The following is a 19,567-nucleotide window of genomic DNA, read 5'->3' on the forward strand; positions in this document are numbered from 1 at the left end:
ACCTCAGCGCATTTGGTTTTACTTCCTCGACAATAATTCTTAGGATGATAATAATAGTAAGGGCTGTTTCTCCAGCACTTACTATGCCCTTGCCACCTTTGCAGCAGCCTTGTAATAATATCCATGACTCTCTTTACTCTCCAAACGAGGAAACGGAGACGCAGAAAGTGAAATCCATTTGTTGGAGTGTTTTCCTTCCTCTACCTCGCTGTGAGGCTTCTGTTCTGCTCACCACCTGGTGCTTCTTGCATACGAACTGCACTTTCTCTTAGATACCAGTATCCTGCATCCCTGAAAGGAAAGAAAAAAAAAAACCTGGCTGGTTATTAAATGAATATACATTCAAGAGAGCTTTAGGCACCGAATGTGTCCTGAGCAGCTCGGGGGACTGCGTGGAGCACACCACGCCCACCCTCAAGGAGTTTCCAGTGAAATGATGCAAACAGTTCCCAAATCAGCTCGTTGCAACCCGAGAGGTTATGCCTCACACCGTTTCGTAGTTATCATCTCATCAAAGCCTCAAACGTCTTAAGGAATTGGTATTACTGTCTTCCTCTTACAGACCAAGAAACGGAGGGATAGAGTAGATTAGGTGAGTTGCCCATGGACATACAAGAATGGCATCAAGCCCTAGCAGGTTTGGCTCAGTGCATAGAGCCTTGGCCTGCGGACTGAAGGGTCCCGGGTTTGATTCCGGTCAAGGGCATATGCCCGGGTTGCAGGCTCCATCCTGGGTAGGGGGCGTGCAGGAGGCAGCTGATCAATGATTCTCTCTCATCATTGATGTTTCTATCTCTCTCCCTCTCCCTTCCTCTCTGAAATCAGTAAAAAAAAAAAAAAAATTTTTTTAATGAATGGAATCAAGGTTTTTTTGTTTTTGTTTTTTTTTTAATATATTTTTATTGATTTTTTACAGAGAGGAAGGGAGAGAGATAGAGTGTTAGAAACATCGATGAGAGAGAAACATCGATCAGCCGCCTCCTGCACATCTCCTACTGGGGATATGCCCGCAACCCAGGTACATGCCCTTGACCGGAATCGATCCTGGGACCTTTCAGTCCATAGGCCCATGCTCTATCCACTGAGCCAAACCGGTTTCGGCGGAATCAAGTTCTTAACTTCCACACTGATGTGCGTTATGGTCATGGCAGGCCTGGGTGAGCAGCAGGGTAGCTTTCTTCTGCCCCCATTGGGATAGAAGAGGGCAGGATGGGCAAACTTCTCTGAGGGGTGGGGGAGGGGTGCTGGATGTGAGTAGGAAGCAGCTGGGACAAACTGCTTAGGATGAGGGTCGGCCACCTTCCCCACGAGGAACACGTAGTCACTAAACCCCAAAGTGCTTTTGTTTTGCTGCTCAGGGGGCACAAGTTTGGGGCCAGAGTGGATTACTGAAGATGATGGAGAGCCTGAGCCCTGCCCCGCCTTCTTCTCTCTGGTGGTAGGCTCTTTGGGCTCTGGGAGCAGTGCAGACCGCCTTTAGAAATACTTAGCATGCTCGTGGGCCCGGGCATACAAATGGATGCCAGTCCCAAGAGGAACTGGGAAAAGATGTAGCGTGCAGCTGAAGTATGGTACCTATTTGCTTTGCTTAACAATAGAAAAGTTATTTTGATTTTCTGAATTGTATACATCATCCCATTCGATTGAATGACTATCCCATTGATTGTTATCTTACTGGTTTTAGAAAGCACATTCTTCTGTACCTGGGAAACAGGACAGCACAATTATCCTAAATTGTTTTAGTGGCCACAGATAATGCGTTCCAGTTGACTCAGTGGTCCCAAGACCAGGACAGCGCAATTACTCTAAATTGCCTCGATGGCTCTAGGTAATGAATTCCTGGCAACTCAGTGGTCTCAAGACCCGAGGGCTCTAGATAATGAATTCCTGGCAACTCAGTGATCCGGAGACCCAAAACTGTAATTTAGATAACATGCTGCTTCTGCTTCTGTAAACTGCTTTTTGCAAACCAGGTTCCTCATTCCAAACCTTGAGATGTAGTCAATATCTTTGTGATCTTTGCCTATATAAGTCTGGTTTTGCCACCATCTTATCGCTATGAGATTTGGGAATGACCCCTCATAGTCCCAGATTGCAATAAATGTGACTCTTTAATTCGACTTCTTGAGGCGTCCTTCTGTGATTCACGGGGTTCATTCCAACACAGCTTTAAGGAGGATCCAGGGGAATCATAGTGCAATACCTGGAACTGTGGGGAAAGACCACGCGGTCCACAGCAGGAAATGTCATGCCTTCTGAGAAGCAGCTCCTGGCCGGTCTGTCTGGCAGCCATTCATAGTGGATGATCACGTGGAAACCTGACTCAGCTTGCGAGCTTTAAAGAACAGCACTGCCAATTGCCATTGTTATTTCCTAACATATTTATCATCACTCGGGTAATATTGTTGCTCAATAAAAACACGTATCACAACGGTTGTTTGAGATTCTATTTACTGAGCGCTACCTACGCGCCAGACGCCGTGCTGAGCTGAGCACGTCCCACACCTTATCTCACGGCATCGGCCTGGTGGTTCGAGGAGATGCTGGTACCTTCTCAACCCCCATGTCACTCGGGAGGAGACGGAGCTGCAGAGAAGTTGAGCAACTTTCTCCAGGTCACGTAGCTATTCCGGGTGGGGCTGGAATTCAAGCCCAGGTTCATCCCACTCGGCTCTTCTCGTCCTATCCACCCTGTGAGAGCAGTGGCTGGGGGTAGGGCCTAGGGGAGGGACAATCTGGAGACATTTTTGTCTGTTATAACCGAGGCGGGGGGGGGGGGGGAGAGGGGGGGCGTTGTTATCTAGTGGACAGAAACCTGAGGTTGCGCTGGTATTAGTTTCCCAAAGCTGCTGTAACAACCACAGATGGGGTGGCTTAAAACCACAGAAAGGTACTGTCCAAATTCAAGGTGTTGGCGAAGCCACACTCCCTCCAAAGGCTCTGGGAGAGAATCCTGTGACTTCTGGCAATCCTTGTCATTTCTTGACTTTGTCTCCATGTTCACATGGCCGTCTTCTTCTTCTTTTAAAATGTTTTTATTGATTTTTAGAAAGGGAGGAAGAGAGAGGGAGAGAGAGAGAAGCATCAATGATGAGAGAGAATCATGGATTGGCTGCCTTCTGCATGCCCCCTTCTAGGAATCCAGCCCACAACCTGGGCATGTGCCCTGACCTGGAATCGACTTCTTGGTCCAGGGTCGATGGATGCTCAACGTCTTCTTCTTAGTGCCTTTGTGTGCCCTCGCCTCTTCCTACAAGGACAGAAGTCATTTGATTCAAGGCCAACCCTAAATCCAAGAAGAGTTCACCTCAGGACCTTGAACTAATTACATCTGCCGAGATCCTTATTTCCAACAAGGTCACGTTCTGAGGTTCCAGGTGGATGTGAATTTGGGAGGGTGCCGGGGGAGGACACTATTCAACCCACTACACTGTCAAACACCCTTTCATGCATGGGACAGCTCCCTCCCCCCCCCCCCCCCCCCCCCCAACAAAGAATGAACTAGCCCAAATGTCCATAGCACTGAGGCTGGGAAACTCTGCTTTAGAGGGAGGCGTCTCCCCTTTGGGGAGCAGTGAGAATGCACCTGTGCGGATCCAGGCAGCTGCAAAGAGAAAGGGTCTCAGAGCAGCTTAAAGTCTAGAGACCACCCTCACCTCCACTTCTCTGGGACCACTTCCTGACCGCCTCGAGTATCTCCCTGTGGACGCTGCCCCCTGCCTAGCATTGTTTTTGTAGCACTCTGCATTTTGACTTAAGAATGATATGGTCAGATCCACCCAAAGTATGAAGCTTCAACCACAAATAGGTTGGGCATCCACCTATGAAACAGGAGGTCACGGGTTCGATTCCCAGTCAGGGCACATGCCCGGGTTGCAGGCTCGGTCCCCAGTAGGGGGCGTGCAGGAGGCAGCTGATCAATAATTCTCATCATTAACATTTCTCTCTCCCTCTCCCTTCCTCTCTGAAATCAATAAAAATATATTTAATAATAGCCGAAACCGGTTTGGCTCAGTGGATAGAGCGGCGGCCTGTGGACTGAAGGGTCCCGATACGATTCCGGTCGGGGGCATGTACCTGGGTTGCGGGCACATCCCCAGTGGGGGATGTGCAGGAGGCGGCTGATCGATGTTTCTCTCTCATCGATGTTCCTCTCTATCTCTCTCCCTTCCTCTCTGTAAAAAAATCAATAAAATATATTAAAAATATATATATGTTTAATAATAATAATAATAATAATAAGAAGAAGAAGTACCGGGCTTCTTTTTCCCCCAAAGGGAAGTTGCTAAAAAAATAGTCAGATAAAGAAACTGGCTTATGGGCAGTGACTATTTGTATGTCATAGAGAAGAGACCAACCCCGGGGGAGGTGGCCCATCATCTTATGGCCCCAGAGCACTTTCCTCTCTTCTGTCAACAAATATATGAGCACCTGCTGCGTGCTTGGCCCTAGGGGTGCAGCAGTGAGCAGCAAGCTCACAAGGAGCTCCCAGTGTGACGTGGAGAATGACAGGGAGGGAGGTGCTACAGGAGAGAAATACAGCGTGTCCAGGTTTCAAGGGGTCATGGATCAAGTGAGGTCAAAGTATGTTCCACGTCCGTAGATGCCGTTCAACAGTTCTTATACCAGGCTTTCACTTTTTAAAAAATATATATATTTTATTGATTTTTTACAGAGAGGAAGGGAGAGGGATAGAGAGCTAGAAACATCGATGAGAGAGAAACATCGATCAGCTGCCTCCTGCACACCCCCCACTGGGGATGTGCCTGCAACCAAGGTACATGCCCTTGACCGGAATCGAGCCTGGGACCTTTCAGTCTGCAGGCCGACGCTCTATCCACTGAGCCAAACCGGTAGGGCTCACTTTTTTTTTTTTAATCTTTTTTTATTGATTTTTTCAAAGAGAGAGAGGGAGAGAGAGAGAGAGGAACATTGATGTGTGAGAGAAACATCAATTGGTTGCCTCCTGTATACAGGAGGATGCTCCAACCAACTGAGCCACCCAGCCAGGGCCGGGCTTTCGCTTTTTAAAGCCGTCAGTGAGCGTGGCACTGTGCCCTCCGCCCCCTCCAGTCGGTCACTTGTTCACACGCAGCTATGGAGCCTGGATCTGTGTCAGGCACTGGATGGGCTATTGGAATGCCAAGGTGGAAAGGCCACGGGCCGTCCTGGCCCCATGCCCCCTGAGATCTATTCCTCCCCTTCCCTGTGTTGCGGGCAGGGCTTGGCAATGAACCCTTAGGGTATGTTTCCCAGGCTCCTGGGTCAGCTGGAGGCAGGAGAATGGAAGAAGCCTGGGGGGAGGGGGCGTTCCCTCCCTCTGCCTCGGCAACGCCTCTGGTTGTGGCTGGCTCTTCTCCATGGCTCCAAGGACAGGCCTGTGGTGGTTCCAGCTTCTGCAGGTGGCCCCAGCCCCTGGGCCCCAGTGACCTGCTCCCTTGCCCCTCCAGCTGACAGTGGCCGGGACCTCCCACTCTCCCTGGCTCCTGGGCCTCCCCACGCCTCACCTCGCCTCCTCCGAGTGTGTATCCAATTCCCTGCAAACAAAAGGATGATGAAAACCTTTCACTATCCCCAACTACAACCTCTCCCCCCAGGCCCAAGGGTGCCCAGATCCCCCAGCCCCAACTCCCACCCCTGGGCGGGCTCCGGACTGCGGGAGCAAGGCGCTCCGCGGGCCCCGGCGCCCTGGCAGCTCACCTGGAAGGCGGGGAGGGCGCTGTCTCCACCCCTCCTGGAAAGTGAGTCACTCTGTCCACATGCCCTTCCGCTGTCACCGCTGGCTCCGCCGGATCCCCCTGGAGGCGGGCCACGTCCTTGCCAAGCCAGGACCTTCCCCCTTCTCCCTTGTCCCTTGTCAAAAGCAGGAGGCGCGTGCCGGCCAGAAATACCGGGAACTCCATTCTTTCCCAAAGCCGCCGGGGCTACCGCAGTCCCTGTAGGACAAGTATTACTGACTGACACAGAGGAAAAGGAAAGTTCTCCCTCCCTCCCTCCCTCCCTCCTTCCCTTCCGGTCTCAATCCACACCCCCAGAGGAAACCATTATTAACAGCCCCTTGTGGACCATGCAGGTTCTGTGTAATGCATATTCAATGTTCTTTATTAGGATGTTTTCAGAGCAATTTTCGGTTTACAGCAAAATTGAGGGGAAGGTACAAAGGTTTCCGTATACTCTCCCCCCCCCCCGCCGCCCCCCCCCCACACACTCAGAGCCTCCCCCATTACCAACATCGCCCCCTGGAGTGGTACATTGCTTACATCTGATGAACCTGCAGGGATACATCGTTACCACCAGAGTCCATAGGTTACGTTATGATTTGCTCTTGGTGTGGCACAGCCTAAGGTTTAGACGAAGTGTATAATGACAGGTGTTCACAATTACGGTATCGCATTTTCTCTGTGCTCTGCCAGTCCTCTGGCAACCCCTGGCAACCACTGATCCTTCTCCTGGCTCCATAGTTTTGCCTTTTCCCGAACGTCCTCTAGTTGGGATCATACCGTACGTAGCCTTTTCAGACTGGCTTCTTTCACCCAGTCATGTGCAGTCTAAGGTTCTTCCATATCTTTTCGTGGCTTTATAGCTCATTTCTTTTCTTTTTTTAAAAAATATATTTTATTGATTTTTTTACAGAGAGGAAGGGAGAAAAAGAGGGATAGAGAGGTAGAAACATTGATGAGAGAGAAACATCGATCAGCTGCCTCCTGCACACTCCCCACTGGGGATGCGCCCGCAACCCAGGTACATGCCCTTGACAGGAATCGAACCCGGGACCCTTCAGTCTGCAGGCCGATGCTCTATCCACTGAGCCAAACCAGTCAGGGCATTTCTTTTTAGTGCTGAGTAATATTCCATTGTATGGAAGTATCACAATTTATTTTATTATTATTAATTATTTTTAATCCTCATCTGAGGATATGTTTATTGATTTTTCAGAGAGAGAGAGAGATAGAGAGATAGAGATAGATAGATAGGTAGAGAGAGAGAGAGAGAGAGAGAGAGAGAGGGAGAGAGATCGATTGGTTGCCTTCCTTTCTGGTGTACAGGACAACACTCCAACCAACTGAGCCACCCAGCCAGGGCTTTCACAGTTTATTTATCCACTAGTGGCCCAGTGCACGGAATTCGTGCAGGGGTAGGGTCCCTAGGCCTGGCCTGCGATCAAGGCCGATCTTCCCTGGCTGCTGGCAGCCGGCCCTGTCCCCGGCCGCCACCGCTGCTGGTCTCCCTCTGTGTGTGGAGCAACTGGCGGGGCAATCAGGGCCCCCGTGCCGCCCGAGTCCACTGCCACCCACCCCCGGCTCCCGGTTCCCCATCGGCAATTGAAGCCTGCGACTGGGGGAAGGGACCAAGAGATTGCCTGGCAGGCCCCGATCAGCCAATCAGGGCCTGCGGGCTGGGGGCAGCTCCTGCATTGAGCGTCTGCCCCCTGGTGGTCAGTGTGCCTTGGGGTGGGGGGTTCCCTCAGCCTGGCCATCTCACAGTCCGTGGGGAGCAGGCCTAAGCCATCAGTCGGACATCCTTAGCGCTGCCGCGAACGTCGGAGAGGCTCCCATCACCGCCTCTGCGGTCGCCAGCCGTCCGGCTTCTGGCTGAGCAGCGCTCCCCCTGTGGGAGTGCACTGACCACCAGAGGGCAGCTTCTGCGTTGAGCGTCTGCCCCCTGGTGGTCGGTGTGCATCATAGCCATCGGTTGTTCCACCATTTGGTCGATTTGCATATTAGCCTTTTATTATATAGGGTTATTTTGAAAATTTTGATCGAATTCATGCATGTTCATGGTATTTAAAAACCAGATAATATTACAATGTTTGTAGCAAAAATGAGTAACGCATCCCCCCTCAACACACACACACACACATACATACACGTGAATTCTCTCTGAGCTCTGCTCCTCTGAGAAGATGACTTACTTGGCCCTTCAGCTGTTTCTTCTGGCATTTACCTCCATATTTCAAAATGTGGTGCTTATATGCTGTTTCTTGATTTATCAACCTGAGGCAGGGTCTACTGTCTTCCAATGGTAGGTGTGGATTGAATGTTTTATACTCACCGCCCCACCCACTTGCTTCCAGTCTCTCTCTTCCTCCCATGCAGTTACATGATGATATTCTGGTTAAATCAGAATTCTCTGCTTACATGATGGTGATCTGGAAGGACTTTTTTATCCCCTGCCAAATAGTGGTTCTCAATTCAACTGCACCAGGGAGCAGCCCATAATCCTGAAGTCCCGCCTGCACCCCAGATCCAGGAAGTCAGGTTATCTTCCACTTTTCCTTCTCACCCTTCCTTGAATGTTTTATTTCTGCTCTCACATTTATTTACTTTTTTTTTTAATTGACAAGAATCTTTCCTGTTTCTGATTGCTTCTTGTAGCAGCGGCTGTTGGCACTAGCCCTTGGCATTCACCTCCCCACCCCTCCTCCTGCTTGCTGCCCAGGGCTGTTTACTGCAAATATCTGCAGAGCTCTGCCCAGGGGCTGTTTTCTTCCAAGTAACATTGGCAGCTTATGTGCAGGGCAAACTGGAAGTGGTGAAGGTCACTTCCCTCAGAAGCCCTTGTGGGTCCCCGTGCGCTGGTTGGGATACTTCTGAGGCTGTCCGCTGCTGTCTCCTGGGGTCCCAGCAGGAGCAGGCTCCGGTGACCACAGTAGTAACCTTTGATTGGCCTCTTTCCCTTCTCCGTCTCCCTTTTCAACTCCTCAACCAGTAGTTTCTGGGATTACCTACCAACGGTCGCTTGCACTGAAATTGTTTACTTCGAGTCTGCTTCTGGGGAAGCCCAAAAAAGACTTTTTATTTATTTATTTTTCCAATTACAGTTTTACATTCAATATTATTCTGTATTAGTTTCAGGGGTGCAGCACAGTGGTGCGACAATTATATACTCTACAAAGGGATCCCCTGAAAATTTCAAGTACCCACCTGGCCGCATACATAATGATTACAATGTTATTGACTGTATTCCCTGCGCTGTAATTTACATTCCCGTGACTATTCTGTAACTACCAATTTGTCTTTCTTAATCCCTTCACCTTTTTCACCCACCTTCCAACCTGCTCCCCATCTGGCAGCATCAGTCTGTTCTCTGTATCTAGGAGTTATCGCCATTTTGCAAACAAGACACTTAACAAAAAAGAATCTTGTCAACAACAACAACACAATGTTTAAAAGAATCTTATTTTTGTTGCATGGATACAATACCTTCTCTCACTAAGGATATTAATTATAGTGGGATTTAACATCTGTTTTTTAAAAATAGATTTTTGTTGATATCAGAGAGAAAGGGGGAGGGAGAGCGAGATAGAAACATCAGTGATGAGAGAGAATCATGGATCAGCTGCCTCCCGCACGCCCCTCACTGGAGAGCGAGCCTGCAACCCCGGGGGCGTGTGTCCTTACCTGGAATTGAGCAACGACTCCTAGTTTATAGGTTGCCATTCAACCATTGAGCCATGCCGGCTTGGGCTAACGTCTGTGTTAAAAGCCTCACGCTTGAGGTTTTGCTGCTCCATGGAGACTTAGCTTGGCTCCGAAAGTCCAAAGGTTAATTTTCTGGGGATTCTCCAGAAATAACTCTCCAGTCTCCCACCGTAGTGAGGATTTGTGCCAGGCTGACAGCATCCTTTCAGCCAAGTGGCGGGAGGGACCAGCACACGGACTTTCCCATACAAACCTGTTTTTAGTTTAATTTATAAATTAGGCACAGTAAGAGATGAACAACAGTAACTAATAATAACGTAGAACAGTGCTAACAATGAACCATAATAAAACGTGAGTGTGGCCCTGACCGGTTTGGCTCAGTGGATAGAGCGTCGGCCTGCGGACTGAAGGGTCCCAGGTTCGATTCCCGTCAAGGGCATGTACCTTGGTTGCAGGCACATCCCCAGTAGGAGGTGTGCAGGAGGCAGCTGATCGATGTTTCTCTCTCATCGGTGTTTCTAACTCTCTATCCGTCTCCCTTCCTCTCTGTAAAAAATCAATAAAATATTAAAAAAAAACAAAAAAACAAACAAACACGTGAGTGTGGTTTCTCTCGCTCTTAAAATACCTCCTCGTGCTGTGTCTGTGTTTACCCTAAGTCTTGTGATTAGATGAGGTGATACCGTGTCTATGTGACGAGCTAGGGAAGTGCATGACAGGCATGGCGACCTGGCGCTAGGCAACTCTCAGGGTGACCTGAGCACAAGCACTGTTATCCCATAACGGTCCATCTGATAACCAGGACTGACGGGTGGGTGTGCAGCGTCTACATCGCCGATACGCTGGACAAAGGGGAGAGTCGTGTTGCGGGCAGGACGGAGCAGGATGACTTGTGAATTGTTTATTTCTGGAATGTTCCATGTAATATTTTCCGACCACAGGGGACAGCAGGTAATTGAAACCGTGGATAAGGGGGGGCCTGCTGTAGAGGAAAGGATCTCTGTTCCCCGTCAGAGTGTAACTTTAAGAATATGAACAGGCCAAAACCGGTTTGGCTCAGTGGATAGAGCGTCGGCCTGCGGACTGAAAGGTCCCAGGTTCGATTCCAGTCAAGGGCATGTACCTGGGTTGCGGGCACATCTCCAGTGGGAGATGTGCAGGAGGCAGCTGATCGATGTTTCTCTCTCATCGATGTTTCTAACTCTCTATCTCTCTCCCTTCCTCTCTGTAAAAAAATCAATAAAATATATTAAAAAAAAAAAGAAAAGAAAAAAAGAATATGAACAGCCCCAGCTGGTTTGGCTCAGTGGACAGAGCACCGGCCTGCCGACTGAAGGGACCCAGGTTCAATTCCGGTCAAGGCCACATGCCCAGGTTGCGGGCTCGATCCCCACCCAGTAGGGGGTGTGCAGGAGGCAGCCCATTAATGATTCTCATCATTGATGTTTCTATCTCTCCCTCTCCCATTCTTTCTAACAAGAACAAAAAGATCACTTGCATCTCTATAGAGTAGAATTGTATACATTAGCGCACAGCTTTACAGAATCTGGGCCCTGATCCACAGGAAAGTTCAAGTCAAAGGCACAGCCCATAGATAACAAAATAACCCAGGCGCGGGCTGCTCCAGCATGAGCTCAAAGGGCATACAGCCTCCTGTTGCCTTATTTCCAAGTGCGGAATCATTTTTCTTAATAACCCCATTCTTTCCCGTGGTTCCCCAAGCAAATCCTGTGGGATATTTTCCTAAGGAAGAGTGGCCATACCTTCTGTGGTCCCTTGGGCACTGCTCGTCTTTGTCCCGTCTGCCCACATTCTGGAGAGGTGAGATCAGTTCCCACGGACCTGGGTGTTTCCACTTAGTCAGAGTGCCTGGCCCTGTTTCCCTTCCACAGGAGCCTGCTCTCTCCTTCCGCCCTCCTTCCTATCCCCTCCTCCCTCCTTCCTCCTCCCTCCCTCCCTCCCTCCCTCCTTCCCTTCTTCCCTCCTTGCCTCTGTCCTTCTCCTTTCCCTCTTTCCCTCCCTCTCTTCTTTCCTTCCTCCCTCCTTCCCACCCCCTCCTCCCTCCCTCCCTCCCTCCCTCCCTCCCTCCCTCCTTCCTTCCCTTCCTTCCTCTTTCTTCTTCCTTGTTTTCATTTTTTCAAATATATAACTGTTTTAACGAGATATTACTCACAATCCATACACCCATTTAAAGTGTACAATTCCAGCCCCGGCTGGTTTGGCTCAGTGGAGAGAGCGTCAGCTTGTGGACTGAAGGGTCCCGGGTTCAATTTTGGGGGCTCAATCCCCAGTAGGGGGCCTGCAGGAGGCAGCCAGTCAATGATTTTCTTTCATCATTGATGTTTCTGTCTCTCTTTTCCCCTCCCTTCCACTCTGAAATCAATAAAAATATTTTTGATTGATCCTGTGCATAGCTTACTATTCTATACCTTTTAAAATTAGTAATAAAATAAAGTGTACAATTCCATGGCTTTTGGTATAGTTTCATAGTTGGGCCATCAGTTTTAGAACATTTTCACCACCCCACCCCCCCCAAAAAAAAATTTATACCCATTTACAGTCACTCCCAGCTTCTCCCAGGCCCTGCCAACCCGTAGCCTAAGTTCTGTCTCTATGTATTTGTTTACCACATTTTCTATAAGTGGAATGAATCACAGAACATGCGGGCCTTTTGCATTTGGTTTCTTTCATTTAGGATCATGTTTTCAAGGTCCCTCCAGGTTGTCCCAAATGTCAGCATTTCATTCCTTTTTATTGCTAAATAAGGTCCCATTGGCCAGATATGCCACATTTTAATCAGTTGTTCCCACTTTTTTGGCTGTTATGAAAAATGCTGCTATAGTCACGAGTTACCAGCTTTTTTGTGTGTGTGGATGTATGTGTTCATTTCTCCTGGGTATGTACTTGAGAGTGGTGTTTCTGGGTCACATGGTGACTTCATGGCTAAGCCTTTTAGGAGTTGCCAAGCTGTTTCCCAACGTGGCCGCACCATTTGACATCCCCACCAGCCGTGTAGGAAGGTTTCCATTTCTCCATATGCTTGTCATCACTTGTTGCGATGGGTCCTTTTGAGTATCACCTCCCTGCAGGGCGTCAAGCGGCATCTCATGGTGTTTTAGGAGACCTTGCTTCTTAAACCTGTCTGGCACAGAAACCAGTTCTGCACCCAATGGAGGCCTGAGTGCAGTGGCTTCAGGGTTACAAGTCTCCATCAGTGGGCGGAGTCTGATGGCTGAGCCAGGGCTCCCAGGGGTGCAGGGTGGCCACACCATGCCCTGCCCATCTTGGGGAAAGCATCCAGGATGTGTGATCTTCTGACCGAAGGTGGATCACCTTCTGGAGGTAAGTAGAGACAGGAAATGCCACCCTGATTGCTGTTGGAGGCAGGGGGGAGGAGGAATGCGGTCTGGCTGGGCCCCTCCAGGCCCCACACCTTTGGAGGGTGTCATTTGAGTGCTGCCCAGAATCCAATGACCTCCTCCACCACGCTGCCCTGCTGTCTGAGTTCCTACCACATTCACAGAGCCAAGTAAGTCAGGTGCCGCCTTTTAAAAAATGTGGATACCTCCGGAAGGGGTAGGCCTCTTGCAAGAAGTCATTAACTTACGGTGACGAACTTATCAGATGCCGCCCCACACCCTGCAGAGACAGGGCCCAGGGAAAGTGGGAGTTTTGACTCATTGGGAGTGGCGGGCGGGGGTGGGAGGGAGTCTGGCTGAAAGGGGGTAGCTCTGAGCGAGGGGCATTGTTCCCAGATGCCAGGGTGGCCAGGTGAATAGGTGGGGAACAGGAGCCTACTGGGAAGGTTTTCACCTTCATTCATCAACCGATTAGTTTATTATGTCACCTGCTGTACTAAATGCTTTGCATACAATTTTTTTTTTAAAATATATATATAGCCCTGACTGGTTTGGCTCAGTGGATAGAGCGTCGGCCTGCGAACTGAAGGGTCCCGGGTTCGATTCCGGTCAGGGGCATGTACCTTGGTTGCGGGCACATCCCCAGTGGGGGGTGTGCAGGAGGCAGCTGATTGATGTTTCTCTCTCATCAATGTTTTTGACTCTATCCCTCTCCCTTCCTCTCTGTAAAAAAATCAATAAAAATATATTAATATATATATATTATTGATTTCAAAGAGAAAGAGAGAGAGAGAGAGAGAGAGAGAGAGAGAGAGAGAGAGAGAAACATCAATGATGAGAGAGAATCATTGATTGGCTGCCTCCTGCAGGTCCACTACTGGGGATCGAGCCCTGACAGGGAATCGAACTGTGACCTCCTGGTTCATAGGTCGATGCTCAGCCACTGAGCCACCTCGCCCCGCCAATTTTTTTTCTATTTTATTTGTTTAACGAACACTTGTGTAGCACCACACACCACTACCTACCTCTCACACTCTACATGCCCCGTCTAATTTATCACAGATGCCCCCATTTGACCATCTCTCACCTCCTGCCCAGCCGTGCCCCCTCACTGGTTTACTGCACGTCTCCCCACTGCTCTTCTAGTCACAGCAATCCTTTGTATGTGAAATGTCCCAGTGGCTCTCTATCTTTGGGGAAAACTAAAGTCTTTACAATGGTCTACAAGCTGCTACCTGAACTCTCCCCTTTCCTGGCTGACATCATCTGCCCTCTGGCTCAGCCACAGGATGCCTGCTGTTCCTCAAACACACCAGCGTGGTTGGTGTGTGCTCAGGGCCTCTGGGCGGGCCGCAGTGTCTGCCCAGAACATTCTTCTCCCGGAACCTGCATGGCTTATGCCCTCACTTCAAGTCTTAGCTTAAATGTCACCTCCTCGGAGAGATCTTTCTGAACACTCCATCCTCCACCTGAAAGGGTCCTGCATGTGCTGGATCGCTCCCTGTCAGAAGAGATGGTTACAAATATAGGAAGGGGCCCGGCCAGTGTGGCTCAGTGGTTGAGCGTTGACCTATGAACCAGGAGGTCATTGTTTGATTCCTAGTCAGGGCACATGCCCAGGTTGTGGGCTCGATCCCCATTGGGGGGCTTGCAGGAGGCAGCCGATCCCTGATTCTCTCTCATCATTGATATTTCTATCTCTCTCTCCCTCTTCCTTCCCCTCTGATTTATCACAGATGCCCCCATTTGACCACTTCTCACCTCCTGAAATCAATAAAAATATATACTTAAAAAAAAAAAACAAATATAGGAAGGGGAAACTAGCATGGGTTCTAGGGTGTTAGATTGGAATTGGGGATGTAGAGTGAAGTCATGGTTTTCAATAGACACAGATATATATAGACATGAATACAGATGGCAGTGTGTGTACGTGTGTGTGTGTGTGTGTGTGTGTGTGTGTGTGTGTGTACATACATATTTCTCTAGCTCAGTCTCCTGGAGAAGGCCTGGGAGCAGCAATAATAATCCAAGAACAGTGAGCATACCCGGGGCCCAGATCTTGGCTTCTAAATCCTGTCCTCCACTAAAGGGAACTGGTTGATTCCAGGCCTGGGGCAGGGAAAGTACAAGATGGGCCTGGAGCGCCTTCTGTACCAAAAAATAAGAAAGTGCCCAAAGGGTGATGGAACGCATCAAAAGGATACAGGAAGCAGCTAGAAGAGCCAAACATCACAGTGACTAACTGGACATCGAAATGACCAATGACGCCCTAGCCGGCTTGGCTCAGTGGACAGAGTGGCGGCCTGCAGGCTGAAGAGTTGTGGGTTCAATTCCGGTCAGGGGCTCATGCCCGGGTTCGGGCCCGACCCCCCATAGGGGGTGTGCAATCCCCCATAGCGGGTGTGCGATCCCCCATAGCGGGTGTGCGATCCCCCATAGCGGGTGTGCGATCCCCCAAAGCGGGTGTGCGATCCCCCATAGCGGGTGTGCGATCCCCCATAGCGGGTGTGCGGGAGGCAGCCGATCAATGGTTCGCTCTCATCATTGGTGTTTCTCTCTCTCTCTCCCTCTCCCTTCCTCTCTGAAATCAATAAAAATATATTTAAAAAATAACCAATGACAATAACTGATTATAGCTCATTGAATAAAATAAGAGCCCACAAGTCCACACCAATGTAAAAAAATAAATAGAAAGTTTGAGCAAGACTGGGCTAATTACACAATTTTCAAAATACCCCCGTAAAATATATATTTCTTAAAAGGGCAAAAAAAAAACACACCAAACCACCAAGTAAATTTATGGTGGAGAAATCTGGCAGATGGTACGGTGATAGCACAGTGATTGGAGTTCATGCCTCAAGCATAATGGCCGGATAGACATTGCACGCTCCCACTCACGTGAGGAGAACACAGCATAGCTTCTGTAATATCTCTGCCAAAATTACATAATCCGAATCAAACCATGAAGAAACATCAGATAACTGCAAACAAAGGAACTGGCTGCAAAGCTACCGGCCTATGATCTTCAGAAAGAAACTGAGCAGCTATTCTAAACTGAAAAGAATTAAAAAAACGAAACAGGACAACTTTAACTTTGGGTTGATGGATGTTCCCTAGACTTAATGTGGTGATCTTTTCCCAATAGATACACATCGTGTTGTACATCTGAAGCTAATACAATGTCAATTATATCTCCATTTTACAAGCTCTCAAATCTCCTTTTCAGAGTCTTCTCTACACGTGTCCTAAGGTGAGGAAGGGTGGGGTGGAGCACGGGGGGGGGGGGGGGAGGGGGAGGGGGGGAGGGGGGGGTGCCCCCTGTCGGGAGGATCCCTGCATATTCATTTGCCTCCAACAATCACCGCAGCTGGTCCTTCTGAAGAGCAAACGTTCCGGCCTTAAAATAACACCAACTGTACAGTGACAGGCAAATATCTGTGATTTCTACTGGGGACAAATTCACAGGTACTGCTAATACTATCCTGGGCTTCGTTGTCCCTTTCTACGTTATAAATGGAAGGAAATGCTACCTTTTATTTCGAGGTTAGTGAAGCCCTCTCCGGTTTTTTCAGTAGTTAGAGCATCGGCCCACGGCTTGAAGGGTCGGCCCACGGATTGAAGGGTCGTGGGCTCAGTTCTGGGTTGGGGTGCGTGTGGGAGGCAACCAATGGATGTGTCTCTCTCACATCGATGTTTCTCTCGCTCTGTCTCTCCCCCTCCCTTCCACTCTAAAAACCAATGGAGCCCTAGCTGGTTTGGCTCAGCGGATAGAGCGTCGGCCTGTGGACTGAAGGGTCCCGGGTTCGATTCCAGTCAAGGGCACATGTCCGGGTTACCAGCTCAATCCCCAGTAGGGGGCGTGCTAGAGGCAGCTGATTAATGATTCTCATCATTGATGTTTCTATCTCTCTCCTCCCTTCTTCTCTGAAATCAATAAAAATATATTAAAAATAAAATAAAATAAATAAAAACCAATGGAAAAAATATCCTTGAGTGAGGATTGACAAAAAATAAAAATAAAAATAGAGGTTAGTGAAAAAAAAGATGTAATCTTTTTCATCCAAGTTTATGAATGCGCTGAGTTTTAACTGACCCAGGTGAAGGGCCCCTGGGTTAGCTCCTGGCAAGCCTGACAGCCCAGATATCCCTGCAGGAAAGGACCCACAGAAATCTGTGTCCTAGGAGACGATGCGGGCTGATAGCAGAGCAAGAGCGCTGGGCATGAAGACAGATGGGTGGCGGTGAGCTGCCATCTGGAGAGAGAGCCAGACGGACTTGGTGATGGTTGGGACGTGGGAGTGGATGGTGATTCTGAACAACTCGGAAGAGCAGTTTGGCAGGGAGAGGGTGCATGTTTGCAAGGTGCAATGGCTTTGCCGGGGGGAGTGGTGCCTGCTACTGTCGATTTCAGCCCACTCCCCTCCAAACGCCCCCAGAAACTTCCAGTGGGCGTGGCCCTCAGGGAGTAGGCCTGCCCTCCTAATACCCCTCCACCTTCTTAGCACTCACCACTCCAGGATTTAGGATCCATTCTGCATTCCTAGTCCTGGCCCTCAACATGCAAATCCCTTTTAAAGAGCTCTCATTTACATTTTGCTTTGAATGAGTTTACCCATCTTTCCCAGAGGGTAGCCTCGCCCATGCCCAGCCCCCACCTCTTCCCAGAAGCTCAATCAACTCAAACTCTCCCAGTCAGACAAGGCTGAAAAAGAAAAAAAAAGGGACCCACCAGCAGAAAATGTCTGTTTCTATTGCTTCAAGGGTGGACAGGGCGGGCCCCATCCCCTCCTGTCCACTCCCCACTCCAGGGCCTGTTCTGGGTGAAGGGCAGAATGGGTCACACTGTGAGGATGACTTGGGGGGAGAAAATCAGTAAGTGATTTCCCTAAGCAAGTTGTGTGCAAATGTCCCCAGGGGGAGGGCAGCCAGTGGGGCTCCAATGGGCACACTTTATTAACCTGCCTGGGGCACTAGAGACACCCAGAGCGGGACTCCGGCATTCCCAGTGGACTCCTGGGGTTACAGCGAGAACCGAAGACCCTCCTGCTGACCACCGTGGGGAAGGGCTGGGCTGGTCAGCAGCCTGCGAACATTGGTTAGGTTTTCTGGACTAAATGAGTCCAAGATCCAAAGGCAATTAATCTATTCCCTTCCAGTTCTTTTCCTATGTATTCGTCACAGGCCTGAGAACTTAACCGACGAAAAGAGTAAACCGGTACTTCGGTTTCCTGCTTTGAAACAAAGCAAAGCAAGACAAAAGACCAGCCCTAGCTGGTTTGGCTTAGTGGATAGAGCGCCGGCCTACCGACTGGGCACATGCCCAGGTTGCAGGCTCGATCCCCAGTAGGGGGCGTGCAGGAGGCAGCCTATCAATGTCTCTCATCATTGAGGTTTCTGCTTCTCTCTCCCTCTAACTTCCTCTCTGAAATTAATAAAAATATATATATTTTTAAAAAGACATAGGTGGTGTTATGCATCCTTATTGAGTAAAAAAGGTGGGGAGGGTGGCATTATTCTGCTTATCACAATTACTTGTGTTAACTTATAAAAATACTTATTAGCCTGGCCGGTGTGGTTCAGTGGTTGAGCATTGACCTATGAACCAGAAGGTCACGGGTTCAATTCCCAATATACGGCACATGCCTGGGTTGCGGGCTCAATCCTCAGTGTGGGGAGTGCAAGAGGCAGCTGACCAGTGATTCTCATCATTGATGTGCCTGCTTCTCTCTCTCCCTCTCCCTTCCTCTCTGAAATCAATAAAATATATGAATATATAAACCCACCTTATATAATAACATTTTTCTCATCACTAAAAATTCCCAATAATCATAAATTTTACCAGTGGTGATGTCTAATACTTCACTGTAGGGACATACCACAATTTCTTTAACTGATCCCCCCAATTTGGAATATTTAGGTTGTTTCACATTTTCATGATTAAAGATGATGATTTTTATGATGAACGTCTTTGGGTCTTTTGGGGGTATATTGAATCATAAGAGGGTTAAGGAAATGGACTGCGTAGTCAGAAAGACCTGAGTTCAAATCCAGTTCCCCTCAGTTATCTGTGTCCTTAGAGTCTTAGTTCCTACACTGCAAAAAAGGAACCCTTACAACAAACACATTCTTGTCGAATTTTTTTTAACAGTTTTCTTGGGATATAATTCACATACCACACAATTCATTTGTTTAAATTCAATGGCTTTTAGCCTCAGGATTTTTGCAGGACTCCATGATATTGAACATACAGATTGTCACCACTATTAATAATTTTTTGATCATAATTGACATTCTTTTCTTAGGCTATATTCTTAGAACCTCTTAAATGTTTCAGAAATAGGCCTTGTGGAGATAGGAGGTGTTCTTCTGAGGATTTATCATTTTTGTGCGTCTTGGTTTTGGTTTGGTTTTTTGGAGGGTGTTCGGATAGAATTTGGAGTCATAGGAGAAGTTGGTATAAAATTGTTGGGCTGTTTGACTCATGATGCCTTCTTTCACTCTCTCCTATATAATCTGAATTATACTCACCGTCAAATCCACACACACAGAGCAATTAAGGGAAGTTGATTCTGGTTCATTGAATAACCCTGTCCTCACACACACACACACACACACACACACACACACACGCCTGCAGAGCCACCTTGAGATTTATTCCTTCAGTGAGGGTTGCAAGCTACCATCTCTAATTGCCCATCTTTTATATATATATATTGATTTCAGAGAGGAAGGGAGAGAGAGACAGAAACATCAATGATGAGAGACAATTATTCATCAGCTGCCTCC

At 48.7% G+C, this 19,567-nt stretch overlaps 1 protein-coding gene across 3 annotated transcripts; it reads right to left on the reverse strand.

The window, feature by feature from the left end:
• Positions 1-2,084: 2,084 nt before the first annotated feature.
• On the reverse strand, positions 2,085-11,293 carry LOC118674394. Of its 3 annotated transcripts, none has more exons than XM_036346155.1 (5): positions 11,186-11,293; positions 5,701-5,936; positions 5,508-5,537; positions 3,172-3,250; positions 2,085-3,015 (listed from the first exon to the last, which is right to left on the reverse strand). In XM_036346155.1, exons 1-5 carry the CDS (start codon positions 11,232-11,234, stop codon positions 2,801-2,803), a joined length of 609 nt encoding a protein of 202 aa, XP_036202048.1. In that variant the 5' UTR covers positions 11,235-11,293; the 3' UTR covers positions 2,085-2,800. The 3 variants fall into 3 exon arrangements, with proteins under 3 accessions (XP_036202048.1, XP_036202046.1, XP_036202047.1); XM_036346153.1 differs by having other exon boundaries at positions 2,085-3,021; XM_036346154.1 differs by having other exon boundaries at positions 2,086-3,018.
• Positions 11,294-19,567: the final 8,274 nt, after the last annotated feature.

The sequence above is a fragment of the Myotis myotis genome, unplaced genomic scaffold (assembly GCF_014108235.1).
Source record: "Myotis myotis isolate mMyoMyo1 unplaced genomic scaffold, mMyoMyo1.p scaffold_m19_p_19, whole genome shotgun sequence".
In the NCBI taxonomy this organism is placed as follows: Eukaryota; Metazoa; Chordata; class Mammalia; order Chiroptera; family Vespertilionidae; genus Myotis; species Myotis myotis.

Bases quoted from the DNA above. Each gene is read 5' to 3' on its own strand.
- LOC118674394 (XM_036346153.1), bottom strand. From the start codon at position 11,234: ATGTGGGCAGACGGGACAAAGACGAGCAGTGCCCAAGGGACCACAGAA. The intron at 3,251-5,507 runs GTGAGGCGTGGG...CTGTCCTTGTAG, and splicing joins ACACACTCGGAGGAGGCGAG to GAAGAGGCGAGGGCACACAA. The intron at 3,022-3,171 runs GTCAGGGCACAT...ACATTTTAAAAG, and splicing joins GACCAAGAAGTCGATTCCAG to AAGAAGAAGACGGCCATGTG.